This window comes from Micromys minutus (assembly GCF_963924665.1).
Source record: "Micromys minutus genome assembly, chromosome: 9".
NCBI lineage: Eukaryota > Metazoa > Chordata > Mammalia > Rodentia > Muridae > Micromys > Micromys minutus.
In genome coordinates, this window is record NC_137978.1 from 16,637,279 (window position 1) to 16,652,211 (window position 14,933).

Consider the following 14,933-nt stretch of genomic DNA (forward strand, 5'->3'; position numbering starts at 1 on the left):
TATAAAATTAACTTAACAAACCGGTAGCCTTCCTCTATTCAAAGGATAAAAAGGCTGAGAAAGAAATTAGAAAATCGATACACTTCACAATTGTCACAAACAATATAAAATACCTTGGTGTGATTCTAACAAAGCAAGTGAAATATCTTTATGGGGAGAAAGAACTTCAAGTCTCTGAAGAAAGAAATTAAAGTTCTCAGAAGATAGGAAGATCTGCAGGCTCATGGATTGGCAGGATTAATATAATAAAAACAGCCACCTTGCCAAAAGCAATCTACAGATTCAATGCAATCCTCACCAAAATTCCAACTCAATTCCTCATAGAGTTAGAAAGAGCAGTTTGCAAATTCATTTGGAATAACAAAATCCCAGGATGATGATCCAGCCCATATACAGTCACCAAACACAGATAATATTGCAGGTGCCAAGAAATGGATGCAGAGAGGACTCTGATATAGCTGTCTCCTGAGAGACTCTGCCAGAGTGTCACAAATACAGAGGCAGATGCTTGCAGCCAACCATTAAAGTGAAAATGGGGTTCCCATTGGAATTAGAGAAAAGATTGAATGAGCTAAAGTGGATTGTAATCTCAAAAGAACAATAATACCAACCAACCAACCAGAGCTTCTAGGGACTAAATACCTATCCAAAGAGAAATGGGCAGAGCCATGTCTCTAGCTGCACATGTAACAGAGAATGGCTTTACTGGGCATCAATGGGAAGAGAAGCCCTTTTTTCTGCCAATGCTCGATGTCCCAGTGTAGGAGAGTGTCAGGGTGAGAAGGTGGGAGGAAATTAGAGGGTAGGGGGCACCTTCATAGGCACAGGGGAATGAGGGATAGGATAGAGAGTTTATGAAGGGAAAACCTGGGAAAGGGGATAATATTGGAAATGTAAACAAAATATATCCAATAAAAATGAAATAAACCTTTTTACCCCTAAAATTTATTGTTTTAGCTGGTATTTTTCAGTAAAGAAATTATATACATAATCAAGCTGTCAAGTATTGTAGATGCATATGACGTTACATTGCGTTCAGGAGATTAGATATACCTGTCTCTTGTTGCATTCAGGCAATTAGAAATACCTGTTTTTTCCTTCTCTTTCATTCAAAATTAATTCCTAGTCTTTATTTTTCTCCTGTACAGACTGCACGCTGTGCAGGGATCAGGCATCATATCGTGCTCCTGTCAAACTGTGTAAAGAGACTGGTATTTGTACAAGACACTCCAAGCCCAAGTACTCACAATGGTAATTTATTTGACCTGCAAAGGAAAAAAGACCAAGAATAAGAGACAAAGACAGGTGATAGGTGACAAAGAAGAAGGGGAAGGGGACAAGGAGAATGGGAAGAGATACTTGTCCTGAAGGTGGGGGACATAGGACTGCCTCTGGATAGAGTAGAGACAAACATGGCTCATAGGCAAATGGCAGTTTATAAAAGTAACAGAGGAGAAACCTCTGTTAGGATGAGGCATTTAGTATTGATTGTACAGCTTAATTAGGGAAGGTACAATGAACTATTATTTGCTTTTTTTTTTTTTTTTTTTTTTTTTTTAGTGCTTTGATAGCTGGAACTTTGTAATTATGCTTAGGGGAATGAAGTGGACAGATAAGGGAGAAGCCCTTGATGGGCAGCTTTATAATTCTCATCTATGCTTTATAGCAAAGCAGAGGGATTAACGTAGAAGAGCAAAGTCTCCAGAGCCCTGTTTGCCATGCTGGGACTGCTGAGAATCCCTTCATTGTGACTTGGTGTGCTTTGAAAAGCATCCCCAGACTTTATTAGCCTCTGTGTTCCCTGACTCTATCTACTCTCAACTTGTTGGAGTGTTTTAATGTTTAGAAGAACAAATATCAGTGAAGCCATATGAACACTATGAAAACACAGCACACTGCAAGAACTATCCTGTCTCTACAGTGACAAATGAGTTATATCTTGAGAATAAATCTGGAGTCAAAACCAATCATAAGAGCCTCAAGAAATACCCTTTGGGGCAAACCTAAACAAGACTTTGATGCATGTATAGTATGTATAATATGTATTCTTTAGGATTCCAGTATTCTCTCCCAATTCAATATATTGCATAAAATGAATGATGACGTGGATAATCCTGAAGAATGCAGCACACAGAGAAACAAAACCCAACTGAGAGATACAATGTCAGCAATTGCAGCATTCGGTCAGCTCACTGGACCTGTGTCAGTAACTGTGCTTCATGACTAGTGGATATGGCTGCGCTCATTCTCCACAGAGAAGGTTATGATGAGAAAATTGCAGCCCGTCTACTGCGTTGTGTATCTCTAGAATGCACAATGTGTCTGAAAGAAAAAAAAAATTGCACACTATTGCAGCACTCAGTCCAAATGTATAAAACCATGAGAAAAATGCAGCTATGAACAATGTAGCATTTATATATGCATAGTGTTTCACAGAAAGGATTGAACCACACACTGCTTTTCACCAACATGAAAGACCACAGGACATAAATGAGATAAAAGTGTTAGGAGCAGAGAAAGCAAAGGAGTCCTTGTCATCTACAAGCTTGTTCATTGTCCACGTATGTACAGGAGTATAGGGCCATGTAACAGAACATGGGTAGTCTGTAAATGACTCAGTGCCTGAGACTGAGTCATTCCCTTTGACAAGACACCTCAATTGCCAATATGAACTCATCCTGGGGAAGAAATACCTGACTTTCTCTCGGCTTGAAGAAGGAATTGTGTGTCTTGAAGTAGTTAAGTTTGAAGCCATAGCCACTATCATGTCTCCAAGTGTCCTGGAGTGAGTGTCAACAATTTTGCTGTCAACATCCTCTCCTTCTGACTCTTACAATCACTAGATCCTCTGAACCCTGAGCCTTGGGAGGGGCTTGTGTAATAGGGATGTTCCCCAGTGTCCATTTCTGCATGATTATCAGTTCAGTGTCTCTTTTAATAGCCACCTAATTCAAAAGTAAGTTTCTCTGGTGAGGGTTGAGTGATACAATAATCCTTCACAAGTACGGCTGTGATTTGAGATCAGGCGATAGGACACCTCCACTGGGGCTCATTTCATTTCATAGTGTTTTTGCTATTTATACCTTTCTGTTCCATATGTGTTTTAATATTGACATAGCTGGAATCTCATTACTGAAATTTTGATTGTCATCACATTGGTCCTGCAGTTAACTTTTAAATATATAATCACATTCATAGAATATTAATTATTTATCCAAAACCACAGGACTTCTAAACCAAGCATTACTATCATTTATTGTTATTTGCCTATTCCAATGACAGTAATGGACTAAACTTCTGAACCAATTAAATGCTTTCTTTTATAAGAGTTTCCATGGTTATGTTGTCTCTTCATAGCAGTAGAAACACTAACCAAGACTGGGTGAATGTGTCTTTGGGAACCAGAAGCCAATGTTAGATGTTCTTTTCAGTTGTTTTCATAGTGTGTGAGACAGAGTCTCTCAGTGTACCTGGAACTCACCAGTTAGGTGAAATAGCTGGTCAGTAATCCCAGGGATTCTCCCATCTCTGCCTTCTGTATGCAAGGCCACACTATCTTTTCTTTTACACGGATGTCAGGATCTGAACTCAGGACCCCCTGATTATATGCAAAGCCTTTTAATGAATGAAGCCATCTTCTCAGCCCCATTTTGCTATTTTATATAGTAGAAATTCATGTTCTTATTGGTATATATAGTCTGGAATATTTCTTTTTTATTCCTGATATGATTTTAACTATTCTTGATTACATTGGAATTGTTTGGGCTTTGTACAGTTGTCAGTGCTGCTTTTATTTATTTTTTTAAATTAACTTTTATTTGAAATTACTCTTTCCCACATGTATTTCAGGATCCTATACAATAACCCATGTAACCAATGTCCCAATACCAAAATTCTAACAGCAAGTTATACAATTGTTCTAGGTAATAAATAAAGGTTGTCATTCAGTGATTAAGAGAATACTTAAGTTTCCGTAAATTTAGCATAAAGATCACACTTTAAGTTTATAAGGTTTAACATGTAAATTCAATACAACATGTCTTACAGGAATTACAAGTTTTTAATTTCTAAAAGGTGACTTAATTTTTAGGTTCAGAGGACGCGGCCCATCTGCCACACGAATCAGCAGCTCCTAAAACTTTAAAGACTGGTGAGTAGGAGGTCTGGGCAGCCAGGGAGCAGAGGGATCTCTGCAGAGTGTGCACTGTAAGCACACCCCAGCCCTGCCTGATCCAGGGACCAGGAACAGAACTTTGGAACTTCTGTTTCCACCCGGTGGAGACTTCAGGGCGCAGAACAGGGCTCGGCCCGTCTGCCACACGGATCAGCAGCGCCTAAAGCTTTAAAGACTGGTGAGTGGGAGACCTGGGCAGCCAGGGAGCAGAGAGATCTCTGCGGAGTGCACACGGTAAGCACACTCCCCGCCCTGCCCTCCCTGATCCAGGGACCAGGAACAGAACTTTAGAAATTCTGTTCCTACCCGGCGACTCTGAGGCACAGAACAGGGCTCGGCCCATTTGCAACCTGGACCAGTGAAGACCCAGGGACACAGACCAGATACAAGGGAAAGGCGAGAACATATCACTGACAACAAAATGGCAAGAGGAAAGCGAAAGAGTATATCCCAAGGAAACCAAGACAATCTAGCAAGATCAGAACCCAGCTCTCCCATAACAGCAAACATTGGAATGCCAAACACTCCAGAAAAAGAAGACGCAGACCTGAAATCATACCTCAAGATGCTGATAGAGATACTTAAACAAGAACGGGAGGAAAAGCAAAAAGATTCAGAAGCTTTTAAAGAGGAAGCAAGAAAAACACTCAAAGAACTCAAAGAACTAGTGGAAAACACAACCAAAGAGACGAAGGAATAGAAGAGGGAATTTAAAATGAGAATTGACACAATAAAGAAAACACTAAAAGAGATAACCCTAGAGGTAGAACACCTAAAAAAGAAATCAGGAGTCACAGAAGCAAGCATTTCCAATAGATTACAAGAGATCGAGGAGAGAATCTCGGGAGCAGAAGACAACATTGTAAACATAGACAAAACAGCCAGAGAAGATGCAAAAAACAAAAAGCCCCTAACCCAAAATGTCTAGAAAATCCAGGACACAATGAGAAGACTGAACCTAAGGATAATAGGAATAGAAGAGGGAGAAGAGTATCAACTAAGAGGCACAGTAAATATCTTCAACAAAATCATAGAAGAAAACTTCCCTACCCTCAAGAATGAGATGACCACGAGCATAAAAGAAGCCTTCAGAACTCCAAATAGGTTGGACCAGAAAAGAAATACCTCCCGACACATAATAGTAAAAACATCAAGTGCCCAAAGTAAAGAAAGAATACTAAAAGCAGTAAGGGAAAAAGGTCAGGTAACACATAAAGGCAGACCAATCAGAATTACACCCGATTTCTCAAGAGAGACTATGAAAGCTAGAAGAGCCTGGAGAGACATCATGCACTCCTTAAGAGAGCACAAGTGCCAGCCCAAGCTGCTATACCCAGCAAAACTATCAATCACCATCGATGGAGAGACGAAGATATTTCAAGACAAATCAAAATTCACACAATATCTGACCACAAACCCAGCACTACAACGAATTATAGGTGGAAAACCCAATACAATGAGGGAAAATACAGCCTAGTAAGAACAAGAAAACTCCTAAACAAGAAAACTAAAAGAAGAAAAAGACACAGACACAATTTTTAGGTTCAAAGTTATCTTCAAAAGAAATGTCCCACGTTTTTTCCTAGAGCTTCAAACTTTCTACATTCAACTATTCAACTGTTCCATGCCGCTCCAGACAAACCTGACATGACTGACCTAAAGTATTATTTATCTTTTCCCAAAGATTAAAGAGCAGTTTGTCATAACCACAGACTTCTAATATCTACTACAATATCCATCAGAGAAAGCTTTCAAAAGATGGTTGGCAAAGAAGCACAAAGCATGGCGCTCCTTTGTACTCAAGATGTTCAAGTACTGAAAAGACAATCACATCTTTAAGAGTATAACAAAGGGTGGGAAACAGCAACACGACTGCCCATGAATAGATTAGAATAAACCAGGTTTTTGTTGTTGTTGTTGTTGTTGTTTTTTAAAGGACTAGGAAGCAATGGAAGCTTGGAAATCCAAAACTCAAAAAGAAGAAACAGCAAAGTCCTCGGGCATAATCACTCCAGTATCAATAGCATCTTGGGCTATAGGAACGGGATCTTGATCGTGACCTGTAGCGACTGTAGTAAGGAGAGGGCGACCTTCTTCGGTAATCATAATCTTCATATCTGTCATAGCCTCGATCGTATCCTCTATCGTAGTAAGAATCTCGTCAGTCTGCTGCCGCCGCCGCCACCACCTCCTCCTCCTCCACCACCTCCACCACCACCGCTATGAGTTGGTCTCATGTAAATGCCTGGCATAGGTGTGCGCTCTCTTGGTGATAGAGAAATCCACGCGAATTCTTCTACCATCCAGCTCCATCCCATTTGCTCTTTCCATAGCCTCCTTAGAGTCGTCTATCCTCTCTAAATACACAAAAGCAAATCCACGTGACCTCCCAGTTCACTGCTTATAAACATTCACACCACTCAGAGGTCCATATCGAGAAAACACTTCACGAAGATCTCTCTCTGTTGTATACAGACTGAGGCCAAATACTCCCAGGCAAGTGTGAGGATCTGGGTTTGCCCCGCTGCCAGTGTGCCTTCTGCGGTTACACATTTGTGACTCCGGCTCCTCCGCCGCCTATACTCTGGTGTGTAGGACCTACTTGAGATCGTCTCCTATGAGAGTGCGACCTGGATCGCGTGTAGCGTCTATGAGAATGCCTCCTTGACCTTGACCTGGATTTTGATCTTGATCGAGAATGGGATTCAGAATGTTTGGAAACCCTTGATGGACTACGAGATCCTGACCTGCTCTCTGATTTTGCACGAGCAGGAGTTCCAGTTAGATATTTTGACTGAGAGCGAGACTCTCTGCCCTTGAAGTTGCTCTCCTCTACATCACTCATGTTGGCCAAGTGCTCCCGAGAACTAAATAAGAGAAATGTCTCGGCTTGGGGACCATCTGCCTAGTCACCGCGCTGTTTGGACTGTGGGGAGGAAGAAGGCGGCGGCTACAACGGCGGTGCGCTCCTCTCCCACTAGTTCGCACGTTCAGGCAAAATGCCAGTGTTGCTTTTTTTTGTTAAGATTTGTGGTTTGCACAAGAACCACACTGCCATGAATATAAAACAGACAATTCCTTTATTTGACATGAAAGTGGATCTGCATCTGAAAAATCTCTTTTTCATAAAACCAAGGCAAGAAAACAAATTAGATTAAAGCCAACAGTCAGTATAAACATGACTGAAAAACACAAGTACACAGAAAAAAATTGCAAATAAAAAATAGATGTAAAATAACAACAGAAATCTAGTACACTTTTAAAGAATTCACCCATGACTCACCATGTAGGACTCAATGCAGAACTCCTAATTCAATGCAATACAACTTCTTTCTGGAAAATGGGCAAAGTGTGGGTAGAGCTGATGTCTACCCATTTGAAAGGATTCAGGTATTTCCTCAGGCCAACATTAACAAAGGGCAGTTCTCATATTTTTCTCAAGGTAGAGGTGTATGAGCATGCTCTATTTTCTTACATTCAATTAAACGATTTGGAGGTGTGTTTTCTCATTCTCCCTGACCTATGGAAGAAGAAGAGGAGGAGAAGGAGGAGGATTAGAAGAAGAAGAAGAAGAAGAAGAAGAAGAAGAAGAAGAAGAAGAAGAAGAAGAAGAAGAAGAAGAAGAAGAAGAAGAAGAAGAAGAAGAAGAAGAAGAAGAAAAAGAAGAAAAAGAAGAAGAGAAGGAGGAGGAGGAGGAGGAGGAGAAGGAGGAGGAGGAGGAGGAAGAGGAGAAGGAGGAGGAGAAGGAGGAGGAGGAGGAGTAAGAACAAGATGTGGTTTGAATGCAAAATTGGGGGTTTTTATACATGTCTAAGTATTGTGGAAATGTGTGAGTGTGTGTGCATGTGGGAGTCCTTAAGTGTGTGTATTGTTGTATGTGTGCATTTGTATATGTGTGTAAGTCAGTGTGCATACCTCTGTGTGAGTATGTGTGTGAGTATACATGTGAGAATGCTTATTTGTGTGTCTCTGTGTATATTTGTTTATGTATGTGAAAGTGTATGTAGTTATGTGTGTTAATATTTATCTCTCTATATAAGTGTGTTTGGGGAGTTGTGGTTAAATGTGTACTGTGTGAATGTCTTTGTTTATTTCTGTGCATCTGTATATAAGAGTGGGTCTGTGTGCATGTGTGCGTGTGTATATATATATATATATATATATATATATATATATATATATATATATATGCATGATGAGTGAGTAGGTGTAAATGTGTGTGTTTGTGAGTGTATGAATGTGTTTGTCTGAGAGAGAGAGACAGAGATAGAGAGACAGAATACAGAGACAGAGACACAGAGAGAGACATAGAGGAAGGAAAGACAGAGAGAGAGAGAATGACAGGCAGACACACTCTGAAAATGTAGCACACATAGAGAGTGTGCACACAAATGGAATCTTACTTTATTTTGATGAGGTGGTTAGAAGCACAATACAGGCCTTGTTGGTCCATGCAATCATGAATTCCAGAAATTAAAAGCAACTTATCAAGCATGAACGTACAGATTCTTGCACACACAGCCCTCTGGATGATATGAAAATCATAAAATAAATAGCTACTGTACACTGATGACTATATTTACTTTTGATGAAAATTAATATTAGAGTTAGTGAATGTAATATAAAGAAAATAACTTAAGTTTTAGCCTTTTAACAATGAAGAACTTTGCAATATACCATTACATCAGTACAACTTTTGTAGAGAAAAGTTTCCTCTGTGTAGTCTTGACTGTCCTGGAACTGGATCTGCAGGCTAGGCTGGCCTTGAACTCAGATACGGATTCACCTGCACTGTGATTAACCTGGGCTGCTCCACTTCCAGGCCACAACAATACTTCTTAATTTAGAAATATTTTGCATCATACTTTACATTTTGATAAAAATATTTATGTAAATGGTATAAATGAAATATTAAAATGATTGTCAAATGAATTACATTAATTTTGAAATACAAACTAAGAGGAACTTATGTTTGCAATAGATGTGTAAGTTTCAAACAGAGACTGTATTTCTGTGGGATATGGTTAATGAGAGCTTAAGGGTAATATAAAAAGAAAACCTGTACTGTAGCTTTCGAAGGGCAGAACAGAAAGAGAAAGCAATGATAGAACCCAAACACTTGAGAAAAATACCCACACAGAAGAAAGTGAGGTAAAGGAAGTGAAAAGAGAATTGGAAAGCAAGGGGAGGGCATTCAGAAAGGAGAAACTTGTGTTTGTCTCTATTTAAGATAGATGCACACAGCAGGGTTATTAGAGAACTGAGAGGGAAAATTCAAACACACAGCCCAGAGAGCCATCAGCATCTGCAAGACCCACAATGGCCAGGCTCCGTGCTTCCCTCAGCATCCTGATAGTGATAAGCTGCTGGTCAACCTGCTCTCTAGGATGTGACCTGCCTCAGACTCATAGCTTCAGGAAAGCCTTGAGAGTCCTGGTAGAAATGGGGAGACTCTCCCCTGTCTCCTGCCTGAAGCACAGAAAGGACTTTGGATTCCCCTTGGAGAAGATGGATGCCCAGCAGATCCAGAAGGCTCAAGCCATCCCTGTCCTGCAAAATCTGACCCAGGACATCCTGACCATCTTCACACCTGAGGACTCATCTGCTCCTTGGAGTGCTCCCCTTGTCCAGTCATTTTGCAGTGACCTCCACCAGCAGCTCAGTGACCTCACAGTCTGTCTGATGCAGCCTGTGGGGATGCAGGAAGCTCCCTTGACCCAGGATGTGAGGCAATATTTCCACAGGATCACTGTCTACCTGAGGGAGAAGAAACACAGCCCCTGTGCCTGGGAGGTGGTCAGAGTAAACGTCTGGAGAGCCCTGTATTCTGCAGTCGAGTTGCTGGAAAGACTGAGAGAGAAGAAGTGAGTCCTGAGGCAAAGTGGAGAGGATCTTCTACACTTGAACACTGTGGCTCACATTATACAATCTCTTTTAAATATGCCTATTACATCAGTATTATACAGTCAACGTGCCAAAATGTTTCAGTGATATTGAGAAATTATTTTCAACATGTAAACCTGATTTGTATCTGCAACCGTTTGCTTTATTTATTTATTTATTTATTTATTTATTTATTTATTTATCTATCTATCTATTTATGTGTTATTAGTATAATTTAAGATATTTATGTTATCTCTTGCAGTCTTATATTTTTGATATAACTAGTCATCATTTGTAATTACATTATTTTGTATTCGAATAAATTTGGCGTATAAGACAATTCGGATTATTTGATTTGGTATCTCTTTAACATTATTTTTACATTAGAGTTTACATTGTAAATATTGAACAAATGACAGTGTCCAAATATCACAGAGGACAGACACATACAATGCATAGTATTTAGCCAAACCCAAAATATTTTCATCATTTTCTCTCTAGTATATAGTATTGTTCTGAATGTATGGACAGCATGCTGTGCCATAGAAAGTCAAAGAATCTTGCTCCTCACATTACTTAGTCAACTTTGACCAAATATGCCCTGAATTATTTAACATCTAATTTCTGTGATCTCACATACCTATCATATACTCTTAGCATTGATGAGTTTAATTTTACTGGGTTGTAAATATTAGTGAGATTATGTATAGCAAGGACAAACAGATCAAGAAAAAGACTAGCCTGTCTATAAAGGACAGAAAAGCAAGTCAAGAAGAACCTGAGAGTTAATTCTTTTCATAATAGCCTCATAAAAGGGTCTTGGAAATAATCCTAGTAGGAAAATGAAATGACTCTAAAATTAACCCTTTGTACACCAATATTCCTTCTCTATTTCCTGGACATTTCCTCATCACATTTTCTACTTCTCTATCTGTTATACTTCCTCCACCTCTTCTTGCTCTTTCTCCTCTTCCTCCTCTTCCTCCTTCTTCACTTTCTCATCCTCCTCCTCCTACTACTTTGTTCCATCTCCTTTGAACTACTAGTTGTTTAAGGCAGAGCACCACCTCGTGGAACATGGGTATCAGCTCTCAGGGGCCCCATCCCTGAGGATCCCTGAATCTCTTTTCCCAGCAGCCATCTGCTGCCACAGTTCCTCAGCTGGAGGTGGAGTTGCCTCCATTTTTCTCTGCTGATATTTTGTCTGACTTGGTCTCATTCACTCATAGTCACTCACAGCCCACAGGAGTAACCACCCTGTTGTGGTCAAGAACATGGCTCTGCATCATGCCCTGACTCTGGCTCTTACAATTCTTCTTCTCCTTCTTCTTCAATGATTCCTGAGGCCATGAAATCAGCCCTTCATTTTCTCAGTGAGACTCTGTTCATTGGCAGAGACGGCAAGAGAGTTCTGTGTAAGCTCTGGCCGGTGCAGGAACCTCTTTTAGACGTAAGCTCTAATTTCAAATCAGTCATGTGACAGTCTGAGTCCAGCATTGCTTTTTTTCTTTGTTATCTTCATGGTTCCACATGTATTTTAAAGAAGATACTTCTAAGAGAAATAGTACTGAAAGCTGTATGTGCATTACATTGTCACTGAAGATCAGCTGGTCACAGTCACTTCCACAACATGATCTTATTGATGACCATAGATCTTGGCCTTTTTGTTTTAGTTTCTTACATTTTTGATACTGCTTTGTTGCTTAGATGACACATCAGTTCCTTTTTCAGGTTTCATATCTAATGACATCATATTTTTGGTTCAATCCACAAACCAACCTCAGCAATTTCTTTCTAGGAAAGTAGAGAAGAGAAATGGAACTGAATTGTGGACTTCAACCATCAAATCAACACCTCAGGAAAGATGAAAGAGTAACTGTGAAAGTACAGACAGTGAGGCATTGAAAGCCCTGGCTGTCTATCAGCAGTGACTGAACACTTCTGCCATTACACACAATGGGTACAGATAATAATCACTGAATACAATATTTAATAAGACTTGATGGCTGGACCAAGAACAGCAGAGATCCAGGGACGCAGGACTGGTGAGACTGGGCTGAGAGTAACTGGTATGCACAGAGGTCTGGGCTGAGTGCCCAGAAAGCACACCCCCATCCCTGATTGGTTCAGGGAAGCAGGAACTCTGCCACAGGGACTTGGTTTCCAGCCGGCGGACCCATGTGTGCAGAACAGGCGCTCAGGCAATCTGCCACCAGACACAGCTGAGATCCACAACACAGGCCTGATGAGACTGCGATGTAAGTTGCCTGAGCATAGAGAGGTCTGGGTTGAGTGCACACAAAGAGTACCTCACCCACTGGTTCAGGGGAGCAGGAACTTTGCCATGGGGACTCGGTTTTCACCCGAAGGGCCCTTGCGTGCAGAACAAACACTCAGGACATCTGCCACTGGAAATAGTGAATATCTAGGGACACAGGCCAGGTACAAGGGAGAGATGAGATCAATCACTGAAAACAAGACGCCAAGAGGAAAGTGAAAAAACTTACCCAAGGGAAACCAAGACAACCTGGCAACACCAGAACCCAGCTCTCCCATCACAGCAAACAGTGGAATGCCAAACACTCCAGGAAAAGAAAACTCAAACCCAAAATTATACCTGAAGTTCATGTTAGAAATCCTTAAAAAAGAAAGGGAGGAAAAGCATAAATAGGATCATTTAAAGAGGAAACAAGAAAAACACTCAAAGAACTCAAAGAACTAGAGGAAAACAGAACCAAAGAGATAAATGAATGGAAGAAGGAATTTAAAAAGGAAATAAAGACAATAAAGAAAACACTATAAGAGACAACCCTAGAGGTAGAAAACATAAAAAAGATATCAGGAGTCACAGATGAAAGCATCTCCAACAGACTACAAGAGATGGAAGAGAGAATCTCAGGGGCTGAAGACAACATTGAAAACATAGAACAAACAGTCAGAGAAGATGCAAAAACCAAAAAGCTCCTAACCCAAAATGTCCAGGGGATCCAGGACACAATGAGAACACCAAACCTTAGGATAATAGGAATAGAAGAGGGTGAAGAATATCAACTAAGAGGCACAGTAAATATCTTCACCAAAATCATAGAAGAAAACTTCCCTACCCTTAAAAATGAGATGACCATGAACATAAAAGAAGCCTACAGAACTGCAAATAGAGTGGACCAGAAAAGAAATACCTCCCGACACATAATAGTCAAAACACCAAGTGCCCAAAACAAAGAAAGAATACTAAAAGCAGTCAGGCCAAACTTATACCCAGCAAAACTCTCAATCGCCATAGATGGAGAGACTATGATATTCCAAGACAAAACTAAATTTACACAATATCTGACCACAAGCCCAGCACTACAGTGAATTATAGGTGGAAAAACCAATACAAGGAGGAAAAAGGAAACTACATCCTAATAAAAGCAAGAAAATACTTATGCAAGAAAACCAAAGGAAGAAAGACACACAGGCACAATTCTATCTCTAAAAGCAAAAATAGCAGGAAACAGCAACCACTATTCCTTAATATCTGTTAACATAAATGGACTCAATTCCCCAATAAAAAGATATACGCTATCAGACTAGATACATAAACAGAATTCAGCATTTTACTGTACACAAGAAACTCATCTCAGAGACAAAGACAGATACTCTCTCAGAGTAAAAAATTAGGAAAAAAACTTTCAAGCAAATGGCCCCCAGAAGCAAGCTGAAGTGGCCATTCTAATATCAAATAAAGTAGATTTTCAACCAAAAGATATCAAAAAAATATAAGGAAGGAAACTTTTTACTCATTACAGGGAAAATTTGGCAGAAGGAACTCTCAATTATTAACATGTATGTTCCAAATACAAGAGCACCCATATTCATAAGAGAAACCCTACTAAAGCTCTAAATATATTGCATGCCACACAATAATAGTGGGAGACCTCAACACCACACTATCACCAATGGACAGATCATGGAAATAGAAACTTAACAAGGACACAGTGAAAGTAGCAGAGGTTATGAAACAATTGGAATTAATAGATATCTATAAAACATATCATCTGAAAACAAAAGAATACACCTTCTTCTCAGAACCTCACAGCACCTTCTCCAAAATTGACCATATAATAGGTCACAAAACAAGCCTCAATAGATATAAGAAGATTGAAATACTCCCATACATCCTAACAGATCACAATGGTCTCAGCCTGGTCTTTAATAACAACAAAGAAAACAAAAAGCCCATATACAATGGAAACAAAACAATGCTCTGTTAAAAAATAGCATGGTCAATGAAGAAATAAAGAAAGAAATTAAGGATTTTCTAGAATTTAATGAAAATGAAAGCACAACATACCCAAACCTATGGGATGCAATGAAAGAAGTACAGAGAGGAAAACTCTTGGTTCTTGGTGCTTCCACAAAGAAACTGGAGAGAGAATATAATAGCAACATGACAGCACAGTTGAAAGCTCTAGAACAAAAGGAAGCAGATACACCAAAACGAAAAGGAGTAGATGGCAAAAAATAATAAAACCCACAGCAGAAATTGACCAAATAGAAACAAAAAGAATCATTCAAAGAATCAACCAAACAAAAAGCTGGTTCTTTGAGAAAATTAACAACATTGATAAACCCTTAGGCAGACAAGCTATAGGGCAAAGAGAGAGTATCCAAATTAACAAAATCAGAAATGAAAGTGGAGACATAATAACTGAAACTGAGGAAATTCAAGAAATCATCAGATCCTACTACAAAAGCCTATACTCACCAAAGCTGGAAAATCTGGAGGAAATGGATGAATTCCTAGACAGATACTAGATACTAAAAGTAAACCATCTAAATAATCCCATAACACCTAAAGAAATAGAAACAGCCTTCAAAAGCCTCGCAACCA

General features: G+C 39.7%; 1 protein-coding gene and 2 pseudogenes across 3 annotated transcripts in view; 2 read left to right on the top strand and 1 right to left on the bottom strand.

Annotated features, from left to right (window-relative positions):
- Positions 1-14,933, top strand: part of LOC308424003 (interferon alpha-12-like) — a 47,182-nt pseudogene that overhangs the window by 7,582 nt on the left and 24,667 nt on the right. The window lies entirely within an intron of this gene.
- LOC308424173 (transformer-2 protein homolog alpha-like) lies at positions 6,192-7,019 on the bottom strand (annotated as a pseudogene). Its single transcript has one exon. The product of its transcript is annotated as a transformer-2 protein homolog alpha-like (transcript).
- On the top strand, positions 9,494-10,042 carry LOC308424894 (interferon alpha-1-like; the record flags this gene model as incomplete). Its single annotated transcript, XM_080922100.1, has 1 exon — positions 9,494-10,042. The coding sequence occupies one exon, from the start codon at positions 9,494-9,496 to the stop codon at positions 10,040-10,042; it is 549 nt and encodes a 182-aa protein (XP_080778226.1).